The sequence below is a fragment of the Vipera berus genome, assembly GCF_964194415.1.
Source record: "Vipera berus genome assembly, chromosome: 2".
Classification (NCBI taxonomy): domain Eukaryota; kingdom Metazoa; phylum Chordata; class Lepidosauria; order Squamata; family Viperidae; genus Vipera; species Vipera berus.
In genome coordinates, this window is record NC_138203.1 from 75,270,829 (window position 1) to 75,297,555 (window position 26,727).

At 37.2% G+C, this 26,727-nt stretch overlaps 1 protein-coding gene across 1 annotated transcript in view; it reads right to left on the bottom strand.

Annotated features, from left to right (window-relative positions):
* PTPRD (protein tyrosine phosphatase receptor type D) overlaps positions 1-26,727 on the bottom strand; it is a gene marked incomplete at its 5' end in the record, with an annotated part of 288,177 nt that overhangs the window by 227,529 nt on the left and 33,921 nt on the right. Inside the window, 2 exons of the mRNA XM_081317525.1 lie at positions 8,129-8,270; positions 21,020-21,165. Of these exons, the coding sequence (XP_081173651.1) occupies positions 8,129-8,270; positions 21,020-21,165 (288 nt within the window). The remainder of the gene's footprint in view (positions 1-8,128; positions 8,271-21,019; positions 21,166-26,727) is intronic.

The window sequence follows — 26,727 nt, forward strand, 5'->3', positions numbered from 1 at the left end:
TGGCTTTGACAGATTTCCACTATAATCTAATCTAATGGATTTCTAGATTTTCTTGGGGATTTTCTAAGTCAACCGTTGAAAATTCTGTGGGGTCCTCATAAGCTATATGAGAAAAGCTGAGGGATATTTTTTTTTTGATAATAGGTACTCCACCGTGGCTTTCATTATTGAAAATTATCAAGGCAGCCTTTATTAGATAATGTAGCACTACCTCTAAAGGAATATGTAAGCAATTTGGGATTCTCGTTGATTCTAATCTCTCACTAGAGGTGGCCTTAGAAAAGCTACTTATGAATGATTCACCATCTATGGCCATACTTATACTAAGAAAGAGTTGTCACACAGAACCAGGTGACCAACTCTTTACTACTTTAGGATCAAAACCACTAAGTTAAAATTACAAAAAAGAAGGTTTGGGCTAAACGTCAGGAAGAATTTCCTGACTGTATGAACTGTCAGCGATAGCATATGCTGTCCCATGATGTGATAAGTTTTCCTTCACTACACGTCTTCATACAGAGTCTGGATAGTTGTATGACAAGCTGCTATAGTGGATACTGTACTGAGCAAGAAGTTGACCAAATAGTTCTATCTGTTCCAAGTCTATGATTCCAAAAATAAATGCCATATGAAGGAAGTCCTATATTTCAAGATAAGTATCTTGAAAAAAAATACTTGTAACAAGATTCCTGCTCTTAATTGCTGACACAGCAATAATAAAATAATAAAAATAAAATAAAAATACACAGTTTGGTAATAATATGAACCATACATCCACTTTCTCTTGCTGGCAGATCAGGTGAAAGAAAATATCTTCTTTTGACATTTTGTATTTATGTCAACTGCCTGAGCAGTGAGACATTAAAGCAGGCATGTCAAACTCGGAATGTCACGTGACGTCGCACAACGTATTGTGACTTTTTCCCCATGGGCTGGCAGTTTGACATGCCTGCATGTATTATCTTTCAGTTTCAATATACTTAATTATTCCTTGCCAAATGGCAGTAAGAAATTACGCTCAACCCTACATGTTAACTTTTTTTTTAAAAAGAAACATTGTGTTGAAGATTAAATTTATGTACTTCTGATTATTAAATGAGAAATAGTAAAAGTTTTTAATCTTTCTATAACACAATGAACTGTTAAAATATCCTAGAAATCAATCTTTATTTCACCAAGTTGTAAGAAGTTCTTCAAAATAGCTTTTGTTCAATACATTACGAGTCACGGTTAGCAGAAGAAGAGTCTGTTGGGCAGCAAGGGAATAAAACGTAGATTAAGTGATAGTTTCATTATGTTTATTGATCCTATTTCAAGTGGCAGTCTATTACTTTATGTCCACTACCAAGACAAGATTGCTTTAGAAGTAAAGCAACAACATTGGGTTCTATGTTGTCATTCATATCTACTTCAATAATAGCAATTCTAGTCTCTAAAGTTTAGAATGCTGAAGTTTAAAAAAGACATAATCAGTTATGTAGCTAAGACGTTTGAAGGAAGGATGAACTGGATCTGTGCATAGTTATTATGGACATAATCCACAGAATTCATATACACTATCTCTATATTTTTCATGATACTATCATGATGCATTTCAGTTGTACATAAAGATGGTATGAATCTTGCTTTCATATTCAGGCTGTGTAGAGTTCAACTCCCAGAATTCCTCAGTATGCTAAGTTCCATACCATTCTCTAGGCAAGAGGGAAAGTATCACCAATAACTGACTAGATCAGGGGTCAGCAACCTGAAACAGTGAAAGAGCCACTCGGAACCGGTTCCCTCACAAAAGGAAAAACTGGGAGCCGCAAAAAATGTGTGCGCATGCACGTACATGCGCGCATGCGCAGAACAGGGTTTGACTGAAGAGTGGAACCAAGGCAAGATATGCACTTACCCTGCATATTTGAATTGATTGGTTGAACTTTTTTAGTCCCACTTTTTTTTTTTGAACTGCACATGGCAGAGGACTGGGAGCCGCAGGAGATGGCTGAAAGAGCCACATGCGGCTCCGGAGCCGCAGGTTGCAGACCTGTGGACTAGATAATGCAACGTAATATAAAATGCACTTCAGAATCTGCTATGTTATAATTGCAAAGTTTCTATCAGCCAACTAAGCCGGAAGCTGAAATTAATGCTTTCCTTTAATTCACAATTATTTCTGCCTAGTAATTTTCAGCCTAACAATACGAAACAGTGTACAGCCGTAATATTTAGTATGAAAACTAGAGCTTATTGCTCTGTCATGTACAAATTAACTCCTGGTTAGTTCAAACCTTCCTCCACTTCAGTATTATAATTTTAGTTAACAATCAAAAATAATTTTTATTAGCAGTTTTTAGGAATAAAATGTAAGAAATATTTGCTAATCACACATAACTCTTATCGTTAATAGATCAGTTCTTAGATATATGGAGTAAATGATCCTTTAGTCTAGTAAAATTTTATATATTTTCTTCATAGAGAAATATTCTATTAAATACAATTACTTTCTTCTTACAGAAATTTTCTTGAGCAAGAAAATAATAAACAAACAAACAAGAATAGGAATGGAGAGGGTAAGGTGAATTAATGAGATATATAGAATGAAGGAAAAACAAATAAAAAGAATATGGATTTGGGAAATTACAGTAAAAAACATAAGCCATATCACAACAGATCATAACATACATGTGACCTCTTCGTTCTCTCATTCTCTTTCTTCTTCCTCCATACCAACCTCCTTAAAAAATTCCCAAAGAGTTTGAAATAATTGGTAGAGCAAACATCTTCACATAGTCTTGAAAAACAGGATTTGTAGAGGCAACAAAATACATTGGCCAGCTAAGTTTATAAATTTTTCCCCTCATTTTTATCTATGTGTAGAACGAAAGCTACAACAGTTTTTAAGAATGCAGACAGAAACTCCACTAGATTTCTGTATCTCCTTTGAACTATTTGAAGCAATTTAAAAAGTTGATTTGATTTGACACTTTAAATTGCTTCAGATATTAAAGATTTGATTTGAAGGACTGATTTGATCAAATTTCTTTAAAACTGAACAATCCCTTTGAAGATTCATAAAGTTTTATTTTCTATACAAGTACTTCATTATTTTCAGATCATCATTCTTCAAGTCTACATTTTAGAAGAAACTTTGAATTTAAGAATGTGATAACACAGCAATCATGTCTGGCATATAAAGTATGATAATTTGGTAATAAATTACTTTAATAGAATTACTGAAGTCATAGTGGAATATTTACAGTGAGTATCTGTGAGATTTTCCCCCATTACTTTAAAGGAAATGAAATACCACATATTAATAGAATTCTGTGATAATTGAATTCTTAACAATTATTTGAGACTACATTGCCAATGTTCATTAGAGAGATCTCCAAAGCAGCCTTGTTATAAGGAACCAGGAGTAGAATCTATGAAAGTTAAAAACCAGTATTGTTTGTCATTCTTTTAAAATAGAAGCTGAACTTCTAAGATTACAAATGTAGGTCCTGGAATTTTTTTTTCTTTTTCTCTAATGCTATTTGACATTAATTTGCATTACAGTGTGGTTTCCCCCCCATGACTCCATGCCTCATCAAAGTCATTACTGTGCAAACAAAATAAATAGGAATGAATGCAAAAACAGCTGAACAAACAAGTTATTTGGATAGCATCAGTGTTGTAAAACAACTAAATATTTTGCAAAAGCAGTCTTTATATGTGCGTGAAACCTCTCTGTCCTGGTTTCAGCTCAGTCTTATCCAAAATGTGTTTCTTCTTCCAAATCATGTGTTGAACCTTACAATAATTCATATTGATGTCTGTCAGATTTTGGTTCTATTTTTAGTGCACTTACATGTTTAATTTTATCTTCTGATATAAAAGTGATCATGTGTGGGTGATAATCTGTTCTGAGTAATGACATAAAATTGATAAAAATTTCCTCAATGATCTTTGCCTTTTTCTCTTTATGGTTTAGCTAAGAATGATCTTATGGATTTCATCTTGGTTGGAATGCCCAAGTGGAATGATATATAGTATTTCATTATTCTCACTGCTTAATACATTCAAATATTATTTTTATCCACGTTAAGTGAGAAATGGGCAATGGTGAACAAACTATCTTGCAGAGTCAAATCACTTCCTAGTGATCAATTAAGATTGATGGCCAAACCAAACCAAACCAAACCAAACCAAGACTTACACTTTTTAGAAGGGCTTGCTTCAGATACCTGAAGAATTGGGAGGGTTTGTAGAGGGCACTTGGGATTTTCCCCCCATTATTGTACAATTCTGCTGTATGCCAAGGAAGGAGAATATTTGTAGCTCAGGGTTGAGATGAGGGGCCCTTGGTGCTCTCTGAGCCTGCTTGTTTTCTTACAGATGTTTCATTATCCTAACTAGGTAACTGATGATGTTACCTAGTTAGGGTAATGAAACATCTGCAAGAAAACAAACCAGCACCCTCTGCTGTGCGCCTCGTAGACTCTAGTAAGTGGAGGCAGCCTGGTCTCCTCATAAAACTGTCAAACAGCTTTTCTTTCAATGCTGATCTCAGAATGTACCCTATCTTCTTCAATTAATTCTGGGAAATGAATTTTTAGAAGCCACGAACAAAACTCAGGGAAAGGAGGTCCAAAAATCAACTTGATTAAGCACAAATGGGGCAAGACTATGACAGTGAGCCTATATGTTCTGCAAGCATGCAGTTTCCAGCATTATACCGACACTTGTCGGTCTCCTCACTAACTATGTATGGTCTCATATACGACTAGATTGAAATCATACAGAGCTCCACAGGCATCAGCATTGCCAATCCTACTCCTGACTCATTATTCATTTGTGAAGATGGCGGACAACAACCACAATCTTCTCTAAATTTCTTTCAGCATAATTTTAATTCCCATACCATTAAATACAAATTTTACTTCAAATAGCACAAGGATCACAATGATTGTTCTTTATGAAATAAATTAAGCATCATTCTAAGGAATTGCTTGTCTCGCCAAAAATTCCTTAATTTAACAACTGCTTTTTAGTGACCGCTCGCAGTTACAGCTGTGATGAGAAAGTTACTTTACAACCAATCTTCGCATTCACAATAGTCGAAAGAAAGCGAAAGTAATATCATAAGCATGGTTATGGTTTCACTCAGCGACTACTACTTCGCTTAACAACTAAATTACTGAGCCCGTTGCTAAACACTTATATGTTCTTTTACATTCTTCTTTGCCCTTCTTCTCACTTGAGGAGCAACCTCATTCTGTTAATTTTCAAATTTAATATTAAAATAAACTGTTTTTCAAATGCCTGCTTCTATTGTAGCCTACGTGTGCTCATTGTGCCTGGTAAGTGGTAAATGTTGTGGAGTTCTTTTTACAATCAAAAATTATGCATTCCAAATGCTTCAATCCACTTTATGCCTGCTTTAATCTCTTCTTTAAAAAAGCCAGAGGTATCCTTATATTAATTATTAAACTGAAATCAATTTGCACATTAAAACCCCAGGATACCTGAGCAAAGATCAATAGCCTCATTGTGCTATTAAAGAAAATCTCTGATAATCCACATTTTAACAAAATAGCAATTATTCTTTGTTATCTGTTCTTTTTTATTTCAATTACAAACTAAAATGTTTAAAAACAGAAATAAACATGCTCTTAATTTGTAGCCATTCCTATTGAACCTGACATTCAATGAATAATAATTACTATTTACCCTTGTAACAGCCTTTTATGCTGCATCCCTATTCATCAAATAAGAAAGGAAGAAAAGGTGAGAAGAACAAAATGCTTGTGCTTCAGTCTAATGATTTATTATTCTACTTCTACAATAAAAGAAATTAGATACAGAATGTAGTTGGACCCACTCTGATCACCATAAACCTGTAAATGAATACTTTTTACATTTAAGATTGAAGGGTGAAACATATTTCCTATTCAAATAATAAACTACTCTAGCACACAATCAAACAAGAGTTCAAACTGAATCCAGAGCAAAAGGCTTACCAGAAACACAGATCAGCCTGGGATGCTAACTTTCTAACGGCAGTTTGGAATTTCCCCAAGCGCATTTTCTACACGGATAATATTCAATGGCTTGTCAATATTATAGAATAATTAAGCTGTAGCTTTGTTCACACTCCAAAACCAAACTGCATTTTCCCTCTACAATAGACTTCCACATCCTTTCTCCATCTTCTTTCCTTGTTCCCATTTCTTTTAACTCCTTTCCCCTAGCATGGGTTTTTTCATCCAACAGACAAAGGAATGACAAGATGTCCCTCTGACACATCAAATAAGTACTACTACTACTACTAGTAGTAGTAATAATACACATTAGGAAAACTTGAAGGCCTCTAATGGTATTTGCACATGGGTATGCTATGACAAATACAACAAAATCAAAATTAGTTCCGTAGAGGTAAATATAGCTGTCACCTAGCATATGAATTGCCAAAGAAACTCCTTTTGGGAAAAAAATAATGAAGCTTGCTGATGTTAATATGCACCAACCCTTCCAACAATTATTTTATTTTCCCCATGACATCTTTCTTCATCAGTTAAACCATGAAAAGCCTCGAGTATAGGAGACAAGGGAAGACACTTGTATCAATGCTTGAATCTTAACTGCAGCAAAGTAATGCAAGTGGGAAACTGGATGTTGTATACAGATACAAACAGAATATTAAATAAAATTACATCTGATAATATTGAAGAGCGAAACAAATAATTAAATCTGTATTCATATTACAAGATAACTATAATACAAAATGAAGTGTAATCAGCCAAATTTGTTTCAAAATAAAGGACAAGCATAACAATAAAACCAAACCCCCCAAATAAAATAGTTTTCAATTTTTACATCATAGATAGACAGACAGACAGACAGACAGACAGACACACATACACACACAGAGAGAGTAGCTTTGTTTGGAAACACAGGGTGAGAAGAAGATTCATGAAAGGAAAAAAATAAAGTATCCCTAAAGAGCCTTGGTGGAGCAGTGGGCTAATGCCTCCTTAAGTAACACCACTTGCCTGCAATTAGTGCAGGTTCGAGTCCCACCAGGCTCAAGGTTGACTCAGCCTTCCATCCTTCCGAGGTAGGTAAAATGAGGACCCAGATTGTTGGGGGCAATAAGCTGACTTTGTAATAATGCTGCTTGGGGCCCCCCGAAAGCCCTAATAAACAGGCATATACATAGAATGAAGGCTATTGCTAAACACATTGATTTGTGCTTTAGATTGTAAGCCGCCCTGAGTCTTCGGAGAAGGGCGAGATATAAATGGGATTAAAAAAAAGGGCCTGGAACTCAGATTCAAAGGCTATCTGATATTTGGTTTTAGTTGAAGTAAGGTCTTGTTTGTGGGTTTAAAGGAAATTGCTCCTGTTAGCAATGAATAGAAAGCATCTAAAGTTAGTGCATTGAGTTTAACATCAACCTCACTATGATTTCTCAAAAATATAAGGCATAGGAACAAGATGACAGCATTTCTACTTACGAAGAAAAGTTTGCTAATGTTCACTAAGACATTTAATTGTATTTCATCATCATATAAATAAAATCTGTTTCTATAATCTGCCAAGGTCAGTATATCTAGCTTTGATATAAATTCTTGTCATAAATAAATTGCCAAGAACAACATTTTGAAAATTCAATGTATCTAAAAAGCATTGAATGTATTTGATTAAAAATTGATATTTTTACTTCTTATATTATTCTCAGTGTGAATAACCCTAACCCTAACCCTAACCCAATTGCAAATGCTAACAGCTGACTGAAGGTATGAATCATGGTTCTGTTATCATTGGCTGTACTATACATACATATATGCATATACGTATATTCAGCACACAAAAAACAGCCATCATTTAATGTGTGATCTCAATCAACATTTACGACTGGGGAAAACCTGGCACATAAAAAGAAAAACACCTCAACGGCTCTCCCGATACAGGACTGGGGCAAGCTGACTGCAATCACAATATTTTAAAGATATTTCTTTCCAGATGAAAACAAAGCCCAACCTTCTGCCCTTTAATATACAAACTTTTTAAGAATTAATATTATAATCCTAGAGTAACTCTAATAAACGTGATACCCTAATAAAGTATTTTTAATGTTATTTAAAAAAACACTTACCACGCAAGACAGTAAGTCTTGTGGACACACTTATTTCTCCAACACTGTTGGATGCAACACATTCATAAATAGCTTCATCTCGTGGAGTTCGTAATGGTTGTATTCTGAGGACTGATCCAGACCCATCATCAAACTCTATTACCTATTGAAGGAAACAACAGCTGTCACAGGTGTTGTTACAAACACCTACCTCTTGGTTAATCCCGTATAAATTAATAACTGGACTATTCTACGTTCCTCCTATGTAACCGTTTGCAATTCATAAAACCGGTGTTTTAAGTACAGTTAAGCACAAAAAATAATGTGTTACTGAAACTTAGTTGACCTTACGCTGATCTTTGACCTGAACACAATAGGACAGTGATTTGAGCCATTAGAACATAGTAGATGCATATCTATAATTACTGCACCAATTCTTTTCAAACTGCATCAATATCTTGAATCTTCAAAATAGCTACTAGACACTTTGGATCAGCTGGCAGCAACAAATTAAAACCACTGAGATGAACTTGACTGTAATATTCAGGGAGTTTCAGGCAGTAGTCAGACTGTGACACTATAAATGAATCTCAGGCATCAACTCTGAGGACATATTTGGGCTATCATATCTGGATGGCAAGAGTTCATATGAATGGTAAATGGCAATAAAGAAATTGAGAAAACTCTTATTGTTATCTGATGGTTATATGGGTTTTTGTAGCCCAAATATGGTAGTCCTAATAATATTCCATTTTATATAAATATTTAATTAATGACTGAATGAAAAGAAATTCTACTCCAAAGCATTATAAAATTATTTGACAAGACATAGACTATAACTTGCTAATGCATCCTGCAGGTACTGGTATCCAATTATCAAAACAATCATTATTATTTGAACCTTTGAGCACTGGGACAATAAACTCCCTTTCAGTTTCCTGTTACCTAAATTTTGCCTATTTAGAGCAAATGAAACGCATTTCCAATAAAATATCTTTATTGGTTAGCAACACTGAGAAACCTTTATGCTTATGGCTAGTCATCAGTTTGTGTGTGTGTGTGTGTGTGTGTGTGTGTGTGTGTGTGTGTGTGTGTTTGTATATGTATATATATATGTATAAATATGGATCTTTGGTCATTCGGGTTTTTTCCCCACGTAGAATTGAAGGTATAAGAGCAACGTTTCGACGAAATCCCATCCGTCATCCTCAGGCTGGTGGCTTCAGCTTCCTTCTTCTGGGAGAAGCATGTGGTAGTGGTTCTGTGGGTGGAGATGTGCTCTGACTGGGTGGGGGATTAGGTGTGTTCTGATTGGGTGGGAGTGTGTTTTGAATGGGGTGTGTGTTCTGATTGGGTGGGGGTGTGTTTTGAGTGGATGGGCTGGTCTCAGCTGCGGTGGTAATGAACTCATCTGACTACCATACCAAATTATCCAACCTACTCCGAGACTCCACATACAAACTCCTCAAGACAGATCCCACCACCTACCTGGAAAAAACCACAAAATCCAAAATAAAAGCCACCCCCATCAGTGAAGAGATCCAGCAAACAATCATTCCCAGAGAAAAATCATCCAGATGTCCTAAGCTCTATGGTCTGCCCAAGATACACAAAGAAGGAACCCCACTCAGACCCATAGTCAGCTCCATAGGCTCACCTCTACAAAATCTAGCCAAATTTCTTGCCAAACAACTACAGCCTTACGCAAATTCCATCACCTCACACGTACAAAACTCATTCCAATTCATAGAGATCATAAGTAAACCAAACTTACAGCCCTGTGACCTACTTGTGAGCTTCGATGTCATATCCCTCTTCACCCAAGTGCCAATCAAAGAAGCCTTGACAGCTATCCTAAATAAATACAACCCCCCAAAACACATCCTAGATCTGACCAACCACTGCCTATCAAACACATACTTCATCTACAATGGACAAAGATACAAACAAATGGAAGGAGCACCCATAGGTTCACCCCTTTCACCTGTCATCGCAAACCTCTACATGGAACACTCTGAAACCCTCGCTCTAGAAAAATCCAACCACAAACCCAAACTCTGGCTCAGATACGTAGATGACACCTTCGTAATCTGGCCACACGGCAAAGAAAAACTGGATGACTTCCTCACACACCTCAATAGCCTACACCCCAAAATACAATTCACCATGGAAACAGAAGCTAACAATCAACTTCCCTTCCTTGATGTCTTAGTCTACAAGAAATCCAACGGCTCCCTAGGACACACTATCTACCATAAAAAAACACACACAAACCGCTATCTGAACGCACTCTCACACCACCACCCAGCACAGATCAACTCCGTAGCCAAGACACTCATCTCCAGAACAAAACACCTAGCTGACGAACAACACCTAAAAACCGAACTACACACTCTCACTAATGTACTAACAGCCAATGGATTCCAAAGAAACATGATTACCAACTTAATCCGAAGAGAGACACCCACAAAAACCCAAGACAGAGAACAAGAAAATGGCAAAGCCCTCCTCCCATACTTAAAAGGGACCACAGACAGAATCAGCAAGATCCTCCAAAAACACAACATCAAAACAGCATTCTACACAGACAGAAAAATATCCACCATCCTAAGAAACTCCAAAGACATAATTGGGTTAGAAAACCAAGGAGTATATGAAATCCCATGCACCACCTGCCCCACCACATACATCGGACAAACCAACAGAAGAATAAGTGCACGCACTGAAGAGCACAAAAACTCACTCAGAAAGGGAGAACAAACTTCATCCCTGTTCCAACACTTTGAAGCCACGGGACATGAAATTGATTTTAAAAAAACCAAAACTATCGCCAAAATTGAACATTTTAACAACAGAATAATCAGAGAAGCCATTGAGATAGAAAAATGCCCCCACAGCATGAACAAACGAGATGATACCTCTCGCCTACCAGCCATTTGGAAACCTGCCTTGATTGACAGATAAGTCCCAACCACCAAGAATGATACCAGACCCAAACTCATGATAACATCACATGACATCACCACCACACAACCATTCAAAAAGGAAATCCGAACCCACAATGATAACGACGCACAACCACAAAACAGAAACCTAACTACAGCTGCAACATCAGCCACTTTAAACCCCTCCAAACCACACAATAAGCAAACTGACACCCACTATAAAAACATGGCACCACCACAAACACGAAGCCGAACAAAAGCAGCACAACTCACCAGCTCAGGTCTAAGGCTGGCAGCTGAGACCAGCCCATCCACTCAAAACACACCCCCACCCAATCAGAACACACACCCCATTCAAAACACACTCCCACCCAATCAGAACACACCTAATCCCCCCCCCAATCAGAGCACACCTCCACCCACAGAACACACCCCCTCTGGCAGTTTAAAAAAGAGGAACAAACAGCCACTACCACATGCTTCTCCCAGAAGAAGGAAGCTGAAGCCACCAGCCTGAGGATGACGGATGAGATTTCGTCGAAACGTTGCTCTTACACCTTCAATTCTACGTGGGGAAAAACCCGAATGACCAAAGATCCACATACAAACACCCGCGAAAACCTCAGAAAACATGTATAAATATGTGTACACGCACACACACACACTGATTTCTCAAACGTATTTGCTATCTCTGCAGAACTTGATTTAAGTTTAAACACAACTAACAAAGTTGCCCCTTAGTATGGAATAGTAAAAACAACAACAACACAAAATTAAATATAAGCATTTTTGGGGTTATTTTTAAGATGGCAATAAGATGGATGCAGGAGTAATATGCTCACCTGTTTTGAAAATTATAGTATGTCATGGAGGTTATGCGACTTGAATGTTGACCCTGACTACAGTAACAAAAAACCATCAATGGAGTCTTGAATGGTTTGGAGAGTTGAAAAACTCTGGAGTTGGGAGAGCCTGGAGGAAATAGCAGCAATGGGACAAAGCCCAGAATGGAGGCAGATTGTGCAGCTGTTGGATAACAGCATAGCCTTGGTTGGGTTCTCCTGGGCAGCAAAGATGCAGAATGGCAGCTGGTGACACCTCTGCTGCATTGAATCTAAAGCAACACGTGGGCAGTGGAGAGAGCTTGGCGCTTCGCAGATCAAGCTACTTTTTTTTTCAGTTGATGATTGGCACAGGGCTGGCTCCTGGAAGAGCAGCAATATGGCAGGAAAGCCTGCTGAACAGCTTTGACCATCAGAGGGATGGGAGAAAGTGGAAGCTTATTAGACTGGAGCACTGCAGGTTTAGTGCAATGGCACCTTGGCAGGAGAGGGGAGAGTCCTATTAGTCAGGTGATTAGCAAGAGTGGAAGCAAGAGGAAGCTCGCAGTTGTGATTTAAAACCAGTGTGCCTCCTACAGCTTTCTCATTTGGGACCTTAGACTATGGTCTGCAGTGAACTGGAGATCCCAGATCGGCTGGACTGGTCAATATCACTGTTCCCAGCTGGGAAAGATCAAGAATGGCTAAGACTTACCATGTGTAGTGGTTTTTGAGCAATGGACCTTCTTGCCACTCTCAAATGAGAGACTGGGAGGGGGCATTACCTGCAAGGCTCGTGGGGATAAACTTTCCCTAATCATCTGGGTCAGAACAAAGTGCTGGGCAGGGGGAGATGAAAGGAGTAAGTGAGGAAGGTGATTGGCTTAGGTGACTGTGCTGGGGCAGTGAATGCTAGGAAGAAACACCTCTAATCAGGTTTATTCGTCTCTACTCTCGTTGGTCTACAGGTGAATGTTATTGCACGACTTTGGAAAAGGAGGAGGTACCAAAGGGAGGCTGATGGGGGAAAGACGGGAGAGGACAGGAGAAAAGAATGTGGCCACAGGTATGGGGAAATATGCTGGGAGACAAGTGGCAGCCCATTCCTGGGAAAGGTGGTCCTGATGCTTAAGACCTATACAGTACTGTGTTCTGGTCCCCTGTAGTCAGTCCCAGGCCCTGATTTCAGAATTTCAGTGTTTCTAGATTCTGGCTGATTGGAAGCCGCCCAGAATTCGAGGTAAGATGAGTGGCTACAGTATATAAACATTTAAATAAACAATAAATATTTCAAATATATTAATGGCCATTTCTTCCAATTAACATTAGCAAATGGCCCTTCTATTAAATCATCTATATTTTATTTCTGTTTCCTAAAAAAAAACCTTCTAATGAGTCTCTTTCAAGACAATTAGAAGACATCTCTACTGTTGTGGTTTATTATTACCAAACTTACTCTGCCACACGTACCAAATCTGGAAAAAAAATATGCTGGCAAGAATCCTATGAAATTTAATTTTCATTGAAAACACAGAAGACAGCTGTCTGACAGAGATTGGCAAGTTTTACCCAAACACAATAAGACCGGTGACTTATAGCAGGGCTTTTCAACCAGTGGTACAGGTACCACCTGTGGTATATTGGCACCTGGCATGTGGTACGTGATCATCCTAGAAAAGTGGTAGCGGGGGAGGGGAATGAGCTGAACCAGTGGCAGCACCGCACAAGCCTGAGCGAGAGATGGCTGGAGCTGCAGGACTCACTGGAAGCACCAGGATCAGCACCAGGCTCCAGAAGCGCTGATCAGCTGGAATGTTGCAGCATCTCCAGGGTCTTGTGATTTACATTCAGATGCTTGGCAACTGATTCATATTTATGATGGTCACAGTGTCCCAGGGTCATGTGAAGTGACCAAAATCTGCTGCAACTACCCAGCGGGGGGGGGGGGAATAAAAACCAAACACCCACCCCACCCCCGCTGCCAATCCTCAACAGAAATGCTCACAACACTGAAAACCTCGGACAGGAGGAAGAGCGCTGCCGGGCGGGCGGGCAGGCAGGTGTCTTGCTCGGCTGTGGCTTGGGGAGCACTTTTTCAGTTCCACTGTAACTTCGAACAGTCACTAAGCGAACTGTTGTAAGTTGAGGACTACCTGTACTTCATCACTTTTTTCCTTTTGGGGGGGTGTCATCAAGTTTTTGACACCTTGCTAGGCGACTGGTGGTACTCAGATGTTGGCATATCCTAAAAGTGGTACAATAGGTGAAAAGGTTGAAAAGCCCTGTCTTATAGACCACCTTTTCCCTTTTGAAATTATAAAATATAGCTATGTAGAAGTAACTTAGCACTTAATTTTGCATTTAACATATTGTAAATTTCTCCACAGAGAAAAAGTTATATAGCAAACTTAGCAGACTGCAGCACTGTATTATAAATTGCTCTCACCTGAATCTTTTATCTATATTTCTATTTGCAGCAATTAAGATAAAGAAGCTTTCTTGATTTTCCTAATGTAATGCCTATTTAAGAAGAAGAGGGAAAGCTGAACACTAAAAATAATGTTTCCCATAAAAATATTCTTAGCAATAGGTCAACTGTCTTGAGTTACAAAGTGTGTTATCAGACCATCCTCTGGTCTTGTCTGCAACAGACAATGACATATTTAAAATATTTCTGGCTGAGAGAGCGCTGTCTGAAAATTATGCTCAGGTCCTTGATGAAATATGTTACCAAAGTTGTTCCAGTTGTTATTGTTTGTCCTTTATCCTTTCCGTTCTTCCAGAAAAGTATGCAAAGCTACAAAAGTCAAAGATATTTTGAACTTCAGAGTAGACTCAAATGTTGCATTGTCTGTTCTAGGGTTCCAGCTGCCGCCACTCCTGGCAAGCTGAAAAAATGTGTATTGATTTACCTCTCTTCCTCTCTAACGCCATAACTCTCACATTATTTTTGGCTTTTCACTCTATTTTCAGCTTATCATCTCTGAATCCTAAAAAACCTATTGGATGCCCACCAGATGGCAATATAATCTTAAACCCTTAAGTAAACATAAACATAAACAACAAAGGTCAAACTGCTTGGTCATAAGGAAAGTTTGGAAAATGTTGAGATTACTGTGTTAGGCGTTCTAGAAGTTTTGGTTACCTAAGTACTTGGAGAATAATTCTTATTTTGGGCCTACAGGTACAGATAGTTCTCCACTTATAACCACAATTGAGCCCTAAATTTATGCTGTTAAGGAGACATTTATTGAGTTTTGCCCCATTTTATGAACTTTCTTGACACGGTTATTAAGTGAATCACTGCAACTGATAAGTTAGTAACCCAGTTATTAAATGAATCTGGTTTCCCCATTGACTGTGCTTATCAGGTTGCAAAAGGTAATCACATAAGCTCGAGAGACAACAATGGTCAATAATATGAACCAGTTGCCAAGCATCTGAATTTTGATCACACGATCATGGGGATGCTGGAAAGGTCGTAACTGTGAAAAACGGTCATAAGACACATTTTTTTCAGTGCTGCTGTAACTTTGAACACTCACTAAATGAACTGTTGTGAGTTGAGGACTACCTCTAACCTTCAATTTACAACCATTCATTTATCAACCATTCGAAGTTACAACGGCACTGACAAAAATGACTTATAACCAGTCCTCAAATTACAACCACTGCAGCATTCCCACAATTAAAGAGATCAAAATATGGGTGCTTGGCAACTGGGAAGTATTTATGACAGTTGCAGTGTCCCAGGGTCATGTAATTATCATTTGCAACCTTCGCAACTGGCTTCTGATAAGCAAGGTTAATGGGGAAAACCAGACTCATTTAACAACCACATGATTCACTTAACAAACTGTATTGATTTGTTTAACAGCTATGGCAAAAAAGGTCATAAAATCGGGCATGACTCATTTAACAACTGCCATGCTTAGGAACAGAAATTTTGGTCCCAATAGTACTGGTAACTATGACTACCATTACACAGAGCACCCATTCAGTTGTCTTAGGATTATATTATATTACATATTTTTATCCAACTTCTGTTCTCCACTATCTAACCACAATACTGGCCATCTCTCTTTTGTAGATAGTATAAACAACCATAGGAACCGGCACAAAACTGCAGAATGGTGAATACCCAGCTTTGAGCACCAAAGATTCTTAATCTATCTTCTATAAAAACTCGGTTCAATTACTGCTTTATAAATTTTGTCTCATACTTTTGATATCTGCAGTGGAGTAGAAAACTGTAAATTGTTCTGTCACAGAAGACCATAAATTTATTCTGTCACAGCCGAAGTTAGTGTAGAGCATAAAAGCACATGCAATTTATCCTGAGTTGCTTTCAGGTAGGCACTCTCCATACACATATCCACATTTGAGTAAACCTTCAATATAGGATAATGTTTCCACATCCAACAAAGATATAGATAACAGTAAGCTTCTGTCATGCTTGACCTTTGCTTGTTCACATGGAAGCATGAATGGTTCAGAGGTAAACTTGACTCAAAATGCTACCTTCAGGAAATCCTATCTAAGTCTTCACCTTAACAACCAACAGGTGGACAAGTTCCTATTCAGGATTGTGTTATTACATATGTAATGGTCCTATACTTATTCAGAAGCTGTTGAAACTGTGACACTGATATTCTTAATCCTACTGATTTCTCAATGCCTCTAGGAGTCATGCTCATGATAAATGAAGGGGGGGGGAAAGATTCAGTACCAACTAACATGGATTCTATTATATTAAATATTTTTATCCAACCTTTGTTCTCCATGATCTAACCACAATATTGGCCATCTCTCTCTTGTAGATAGTATAATCAGTCATATCCTACTCACAGCTATACATACATATAAATAGCAATTATATTTTGATCCTTTAGGCTGGCAAATACAAACATATCAATTACAACTTTAACATTGTTGGGAAAATGTCCATGATATGTATGTTTTTGTGTGCATGTGCATGTGCACATGCATGTCTGTATATGTATATGTGTATGTCTATAATATGTGTGTGTGTGTATACATACATACACACACATACATATAAAAAGTGCTAGTCGTTTCCAACTCTAGGGGCCGGTGCTCATCTCCGTTTCAAAGCGAAAGAGCCAGCGCTTGTCCAAGGACGTCTCCATGGTCATGTGGCCAGCATGACTAGACGCCAAAGGCACACGGAACACTGTTACCTTCCCACCGTAGTGGTCCCTATTTTTCTACTTGCATTTTAACGTGCTTTCGAACTGCTAGGTTGGCAGAAGCTGGGACAAGTAACAGGCGCTCACTCTGTTACGTGGCACTCGGGATTCGACCTGCCAAACTGCCGACCTTCTGATCGACAAGCTCAGCGTCCTAACCCACTGAGCCACCGTGTCCCTTACACATACATATATTTTGGGTCAAGTATATAAGTAGATTTTTATATTTAAACAGCCACATGCATTTTTATACCTGGATAAAAAAAAATAAAAGAAAGAGGGACTTCTGGTTTGTCATCGCAGCTGCTGCGGCCGCTAGAAAGTGAGCTCCATCTTCCGTGTTTGGTTTTGCTCCACTGGGGGGCCCTGGAAAGGGTCAAAAGTCGCTCTGTAGGGATGACGAGCAAGGAGGGGAACCCCGCTTGATCGTGGGAGGGTAGCAGTCCTTCTGCTCGATCTGGAGCAGCCCTCCAAACTGGCGCAGGAAAGACTGGCCATAGTAATATGGCCCGTCACTAGGCTACAGACAGCCCAAGTCAAACTTACCACCAAGTACTTTGAAAGCAACCTGGATGAAACTGGGTGAGATCCGATCTTCTCTTTACCCTACGTACTTTCTTTTCCTATAAAATCTGCCTGAAGTATTTTTCCCCGTGAGGAGAGAGGGAAGGGAATTTCTATCCCACCCTCTAAGCATAGAGGCAACTGACTACCCAAGGGAATTAAAGCATTAACAACTTTAATCTAATTGGATTTATATGTTCCTGAAATTTGGGGACCAATTTTTTTCCTATTTTTATTGGATACTTTTGCTTTTATCTACAAAAAAGAAATAAAATTGAAAAAAGGATTATAAAAAATTTGGACTTTAAAAATCTTAAACGGCATCAGAGACATCTTCTGGCGAGGTTTGGTATTACAACTTGTTATTTCCTAACAGAGACTTGGCTCAAAGCCCACACCTTAGATATGACTCTTTTGATCTTTGCACCACCTGTGAGAACTCAGCTGTAAGAGAATAGCTGGGTGGCATAACTGGCCTACTTGAACTGTGAATGTAAATCTTTACTGACTTTCAGAGTTATATGTGGGGAATTGGCTTCCTATCTCTTTATTTGTGGAACACTGGTTACTGTATGAGATGATGAAATACCTTGGACTATAAAATCTTGCTTGACAAACGACTTCTACTATAAAGACTATTTATAAACACATGAAAGAGATGGATGAAGACCAGGAAAAGATCCTTTCCATGTTGAAAGCAATACATGAAACCATTCTTTCAGCTTGTGATAAAATAAGATGTAACATAAAAAATAATAGAAAGATAATAGTAACATAAAAAGGCTCTGCTAAAATCTTTCAAGGGATATAGTGGATGAAACAATTCTTCACTCCACATTTCATGATGGCAAACAATGTGCTATCAAATAATGATTGTACAATGTTTATTTTGTCAAAAATCTGAATGCATAACAGAGTTTCTGATACTGTGTATAAATTAAAGTGCTACAATTTGCAGTTACAAATACGAAATATTGATTGTATCTAAGAAGAGAATATAAATGGAAAGACTAGATGGCCACCACCATGTTTGTTTTGCCTGGAGACACACACAGTGGTGGGATTCAGCCAGTTCGAACCATTTCGGCAGAACCGGTAGCTAATTTTTTGTTGCCCAGGCCCAGAATGGACTTCCGGAAGTGGCATCCACACAGAGAACCAGTTGTTCACATATCTGAATCCCACCACTGGACACACATGCTTCCTCTGAAAACATGCAAATATCATTATATATATTTATTAAATTAGTTAACAAATGTCAATAAACATAAATTAAATTATCCAGAGCTGAAAAAGGTCAGGCATCAATCAAGAATTGTGACAGTTCATAGTTTTATTGAGGAAACAAGTACTTAAGTAAAAATGTTTAATTAATTTAAGGAGTTGCCAACAGGTGGTATGTACAATCTCATGTCTGCTCCAAAGCACACATTTTCTCTTTGATTCCAAAGTGCAGTGCAGTTCCAGTAAAGGACAATTATTCAGGCATATTTTAATTAAATTCTTTTTAACAATTGGAGCATGATTTAAATGTAGGATTCATAGTGTAATTAAAGACTCATGGGAGCACAGATAGACATTCAAGAAAACTTGCATCAAGAGAATTCATAGCAATGCTGTTCGTGGTCAAAAAAAGGAAAGAATAGAAGGAAAATGCAGCATTTAACTATAGCTCCATGTCAGTGGCTCTCCATCCATTATTCTGATGTATTATGAAATATAACAAAACATAGTGTTTAGTTAATTTGCTTATTATAACATATTGTGAACTGCACATTCTCATAATTCTTCTGAGTGAGGTTAAAATGTAATTACTATGCCTCGTTTTAGTATCAGGATATTTATGGCTGCTACTCTGTAGCTATTACAGAGCTTTAACAGACAAAAAATAACTAGCAGTCAACACATTTGAAATGACAATAGGACAGGGGTCTTCAAACTTGGCCCTTTTATGACTTGTGGACTTCAACTCCCAGAATTCCTCTGGGAATTAAGTCCACAAGTCATAAAAGGGCCAAGTTTGAAGACCCCTGCAACAGGAGCTTAAGAAAGATGATTGAAGAGAGCTTTTGGATATTCTCTTCAAGTTGTAAAGAATCAGTGAAAGATTAAAATAAAGTTTATTGGGAAAAGACAACTGAGAATTAGTTTATAGTTGAATAAAGCAGAGCTTGGAGCTGTTGAGAACACTTTTTTTAATTTCAGGGAACCTCTGGGGAAAAAAAAGATCTTGAGGCTAAAGTTGGAGGTCAACGTATCATAAAGTTATACTGATAAAGACATAATAAAATGCCAATAGGATTCTGGAAGTAGTGTGGCTGAAGGGAGATTTTAGGCAAAGGTATCTAAAAAGTAAATCAACCTGAAAATGCAGGGCAACCAATAGGATGGAGGAAGAATAAAGTTATTTCATATTGGTTTTGTCTGGGGGGGAAATGACTACGTTCAGCTTAGTGAAATCTGGTTTCAGAGAAAAAACGATAGAGATTTCTTAAGTGCTATCAATTATATCCCATCATATAAATTCTCAGTAAAGTTTAGATACTCCAAATGATATGCAGAGTAAATAGTCTAGAGCTACATTTAAGAACAAGAGTCATAAGAGTTGTGGAGTTTTGTTTTTGGTCTGACTGCTTGTTGGTGTATAACTGTAAATTTCATTAAAAACTAGCAGGGTTTTTCATAGTCCCAACATTTTAAAAATGGGCCTCCATGTTGATGTTAGAGTCAAAATAGTCAAGAACATGAGTAGCATTCTGAACGGGAAACACACTATCATTAATGCATTGCATAATATTTTTTCAACTTACCTATCTTCCATTTTATTTATCAACTTGCATGTTTATTCATCAAGAAACAAAAAGTGGGGCAGTAATTACTAATATTTTTGATCAAATGCTTCTATTTTACTTTCATTGCCCTGACATCACTATTGGCTGCTTTTTAAAACAACCCTCAAAACCTCTACTTATTGGATGATAAAATTGATTCTTAATGCTTGTTACAATAACCAACCTTATTATGCCCAGTATCATAATTCTAACTCTTTAGCTGGTTTCTACATAGTACCGTAATGATGACCTTAGGAACTATGTACATATTTTTTCTGCCATTAATCCACAGGGATGTACAAAATAACTATTTCCTACATGAATAGGGAATATTTAAAAAATCACACCACATCTTTGAAGGATCAAGAACTATAGCCTTACAAATAAAACTGAAATTCCTCTTTAAGGAAAAGTCTGGCACAAATAATTTTGTGAACATCGCTGCTGTTGTTTAAAATTATACTGTTCAGAAACAAAAGGGAATAATCAAGGAATATTAAAGTAAATGGTTTTCAGAGGAACAGAACAATGGACCTAATACCTCAAATCTCTGATTGCTGACTTTTTTGCCCTTCTTGTTCCAGACAATTTTAGGCCTTGGGTCTCCCGTAGCTTGGCAGATGAACGAGGCGACTCCTCCAGAGACCCCTGTCTGGTCAACAGGTGTTCTTGCAAACTTTGGTGGTGCTAAAAAAGAAACAGTACAATAAATCTAAGCTGACGAAAATAATATATGAGGATGTCAAAAATATTAAACCAAAACAAATAATACTAACTTTCAGAGCAAAGTTTTGAAAGAAAAGGAGGACTGATATACAGATAGTCCTTGAGTTACAACGGTCACCTAGGAACCATTCAAAGTTAAAATGGATCTCTCCGGGGGTATGTACAATCCAGTTCCACAGTTCTTATAGTCACCCTTCCACAGTCACATGATGAAATTTTGTGCATTCAGCAACTGGCCCACATATTCAGCTGTTTGCAATGTTTTGACATTTTTGATGAAAATTGGCATTTACTTCCAGCTTTCAGCAAAACTAGCCCACAGCAAACAATTGGTTTGCTCAACGACTGGTGTTTGCTTAATGACCACTGCAAAAAAGTTTGTAAAATTAGGTTAAGAAATGTGGGTGATCGGCTTTACAACCGTCAGAACTTGCAATTATAAGGGGCAGGCTCCATTATGATCATAAGTCAAGGACTACCTGTAACACAATTAGTTATATTACAATATGCCAGTTCCAGGCAGGATTTAACATATTATATATGTTGATATTGTCAGAAATCATATATATATGTGTGTGTGTGTCTGTGTGTGTGTGTGTGTGTATACACACACACACACACACACACACATATATATATATACACATACATACATACACACACATATAAACCATAAAGTAGAAAATAAAATAAAATTGGAGTTCCCTGCTAGTTGTACAATCTTCAATTATAAAATCATAATCAAAATCTTTTAAAATACTATACAAATGTAAAATTATTTTTTTAGCAGAGCTTTGTTGATGTAATTCTCCAAAAATATTTGACTTGCTCCATAAACCATTTCTATCAAAAACAGAAAACATGTGTAGCAAAGATTGAAATTAATAAATTAACAGTTTCTGCTTCTTAAAGATTTTATCTTCCTAGGCTCAAAAATTCAAAGAGATGGTATAAATAAGGAGATTATGGGCAAAAGTTGACAAATCTAAACTACATGTTAGTGTGTAAAGGCATCACAGTGACAGTAAAGGTGAGAACCATCCTGGCATACTATTTTTCCTGTTGTAATACATGGCTGTGAAAGAACGACCGTCAGAAAGTTTAAATGAAAAAAAACACAGATGTCTTTGAAAATTGTTAAGAGTAAGTTGGACTACAAGGAGAACAAATAATTCAATACTACATGAAATAAAATCAAATTGTTCACTGGAAACACTAATAATGAAGCTGGAGCTATTTTGAAGACATAATGTGAAGGCAAGATTATTTGTGAAAAACCTGACATTTTATAAAATGAAAAGCAATCAAAAAGAGGTCAATAAAAGACAAAATAGATTATAAGAACTGGAAGAGCAGCTACTAAAAAAACACTCCTGGTCTCTGTCCTTGGGTCATGAGTTGGAAGTGATTGAATGATTGACCAACAACAAACTTCGGCCTCAGAAAACAATGTATTATCAAGTTACATCTATATTACATTTGCAACACCTATCAAAGAGGGACAAGGTAGTGATACATAAGAATGATGCCTTCTTTTGCAGGCAGCAACCTTAAATATTTAGATGATTGAGAATCTCCACAAACTTTAATGGATGAACTCCATCTACTATTGCTTTTCTAAGCCCTTAGGGCTACAGATTGTCAAATCTGTTCTTTGTACATGGATAAATCAATAAGAATTACAGATAACTATTAGGAATTATGCTAAGGATTTAATATTTCATCTAAGAGTTAATATTATTAGGCATATCCAGCACACTTAGTAGGTTTGGTTGCCCTTCATTTCTTTTTAAAATAATTTTCATAGCAGAGACATTTATAGCATTCACTGCTAATTTACTCATTAATCATAATTTATCACATCAGTTATGCTGATCATCATTATAAGCAATTACTGCTCCTTAATTCTAACCTGTGCTTACAATGTACCTGCAAATTGGCTTGTGCAAGAAGTTAATTAGCTTTTATTTCTAAAAGGGCAAGCGAGAAATGATTTCATAAAATGTTTCTAACTGCTAAACAAAGCTTTCTCTGGAATTTTGCTAAGAATATAAACTGTCAATCACATAATGCCAAGCCTGACACATTGTTATGAATGTGATGCTATTAAGGATAACTCCATTCAGAAATCTCCAAAACTTCATCCTGAACCTAAGGTTTACTACACAAGTAAGATAAATATCTAGGATAAATGAAGAAATTTTCACCAGACATTATAACAGCAGTTTTAAAGGATTTTTAAAATTACTAATTATTTTGTTTACCTATATATATTTATAGTGTATTCTTAAATATGGGTGGTCAAAATTACTAACAGATTTTTATTTCGTCTTATTAACCACAATTATGCTATTTATTTTAATCAGTTCATGTGTATAAATTTGTATTCACTCACAGACAATAGCCATTTTCTTTTGAATATAACCCTTTATACCTATAAAGCATTTATTTCCTTAGGATTGCATTTCATTTTACTAATATATGTTTATTTGTATTTTAACTCTGTCCAACCATAAACGTCTGGGCATATTACTGGTTCAAAAAATAATATAAATGGGTAATATTTATGAATGTCCATTAATTTCAAAGCAAATACAGTACATTCATATTCCTCCCATGGGAGGAATAATCAAATCCAAGTATTTCAAAATTTAGGATATTTATTTCTTATCAAAAGCTAAGTCAAGATTTTCTTTTCAAAAATGGTGAATCTTTTTAGAGACACATACTAGAGAATAAGTAATATCTTTATCAGTGAATAGATGTCCCAGAAAGAAAGACTGTATTTATGCAATTAATTTATTTGTTGAGAAATAAACTAAGGATAGAAAGATGATAGCCTGGATGAAGAATCATTTTAGTCTGGGACTATGATTTGATGATGATGATGATGATATAATAATAATAATAATAATAATAATAATAATAATAATAATAATAAGAAGAAGAAGAAGAAGAAGAAGAAGAAGAAGAAGAAGAAGAAGAAGAAGAAGAAGAAGAAGAAGAAGAAGAAGAAGAAGAAGAAGAAGTAGTTGGAAGGGACCTTGAAGGTTATCTAGTCCAACCTCCTGCTCAGGCAGGAAACCCTATACCATTTCAGAGAAATGGTTGTCCACTCTCTTCTTAAAAATTTCCCAGTGTTGGAGCATTCACCACTTCTGGAGACAGGTTGTTCCACTGGTTAATTGTTCTAACTGTCAGGAAGTTTCTCCTTAGTTCTAGATTGCTTCTCTCCTTGATTAGTTTCCATCTGTTGCTTCTTGTCCTGCCTTCAGGCGCTCTGGAGAATAGCTTGACTCCCTCTTCTTTGTGGCAGCCCCTGAGATATTGGAACACTGCTATCATGTCACCCCTAGTCCTTCTCTTCATTAAACTAGACATACCCAATTCCAGCAACCGTTTCTTATATGTTTTAGCCTCCATTCAGTCTCCTAATCATCTTTGTTGCTCTTGTCTATACTCTTTCTAGAGTCTCAACATCTTTTTTACATCGTGGTGACCAAAACTGGATGTAGTATTCCAAGTGTGGCCTTACCAAGGCATTATAATAAAGTATTAACACTTCACATGATCTTGATTCTATCCCTCTGTTAATGCAGCCTAGCACTTTGTTGGCTTTTTTGGCAGCTGCAGCACACTGCTGGCTCATATTTAAGTGATTGTCCACTAGGACTCCGAGATCCCTCTCACAGTTACTACTATCGAGCAAGGTACCACCTATACTATACCTGTGCATTTGATTTTTCCTGCCTAAATGCAGAACCTTACTTTTTTCACAATTGAATTTCATTTTGTTAGATAGTGCCCAGTGTTCGAGTCTGTCCAGATCCTCCTGTATCTTAAGCCTATCTTCTAGCACTGTGTTGGCTTTTTTGGCAGCTGCAGCATACTGCTGGCTCTTATTTAAGTGATTATCCACTAGGACTCCGAGATCCCTCTCACTATTGAGCAAGGTACCACCTATACCAGGGGTGTCAAACTGCCTGCCCACGGGCTGGACGCATCATCAGGAAACAGTGCCCACCCCATTGCTGGCAATGGGAAAAAAGCTCTGATACGTCGTGCAATCTCACGTGACGTCGTGAGTTTGACATATCTGACCTATACTATAGCTGTGCATTTGGGTTTTTTTGCCTAAATGCAGAACCTTACTTTTTTCACCATTAAATTTCATTTTGTTAGACACCACCCTGTCAAGATCCTTCTGTATCTTAAGCCTATCTTCTGGAGTGTTGGCTATTCCTGCCAGCTTGGTGTCATCTGCAAATTTGATGAGTTCCCCATCTATCCCCTCGTCCAAATCGTTGATGAAGATGTTGAAGAGCACTGGGCCCAGAACAGAGCCCTGGGGCACCCTGCTACACACTTCCCTCCATGCAGATGCGATTCCATTGAGGACCACACGCTGAGTATGGCTGCTAAGCCAGCTACAAATCCATCTGGTGATGATGCTGTCTAACCCATATTTTTCTATCTTATCAAGTAAAAGGTTGTGATCTACTTTATCAAATGCCTTACTGAAGTCCAAGTAAATTATATCCATAAATAAATAAATAAATAAATAAATAAATAAATAAATAAATAAATAAATAAATAAATAATAAATAAATAAATAAATAAATAAATAAAATCCACAGCATTCCTCTGGTTCGCTAATTTTGTCATTTGGTCAAAGCATGCATTGCTGATGACTTTCACAGTCCTAAATATGTGAATAAATGAGTAATATAGAATTTGAGTACTGAGACTGCCATGCTAGATTATAAATTAATGCATGAAATTATACATACATTGTAGTACAATGGTTTCAAACTCTTAAGCCTTGCATGAGGATTAAGTTATTAGCCCACGGGTCAACTTATTTTTTTTTTATTCATTGATATAAAAATTTCTTGTGAGTTCAAAGGAAATAAAAGCAAAGTACAGCTTTATAAAACCCTAGCGAGACCACACCTGGAATACTGCAACCAATTTTGGTCACCATACTACAAAAAAGATGTTGAGACCTTGGAAAAAGTTCAGAGAAGAGCAACTAAGATGATCCAAGACCTGGAGACTAAAACATATGAAGAACGGCTGCAGAAACCCAAATACTGGTTTTATATTTCTTCTCTTTCCCTGCTGAACAAAGTGATATTTTTATGAAGTCTTTTTCATATTCTGTTCTTCCTTATTTTCTTGCCTAGCAGGAGATCTTATTTCCTGCTTCTCACATTCTTTGTCCAGAGCCACCTTTTGGGCAGGATAATCACCCTTCACCACCATCATACTTCTTTCACCTTCTTCTGCACCTTCTTTCCTAAACTCCTAGTCTGTCTTTCCTGGATAAGTCATGCTTCTCTTCTACCACTGCCTGATAGGCTGGTTCCACCTTAAAAGTAATGCTCCCCTTGGTGGAATGCAAGATTGTGCAGAAGTTCTCTAATGTCAGCACTGCTCAACTCAGGAAGCTTTTAACTCTTGTCATACAAAATGATTCAGTACTTATTGAATCGTTTTAAATAATTGATAGATCACATACTT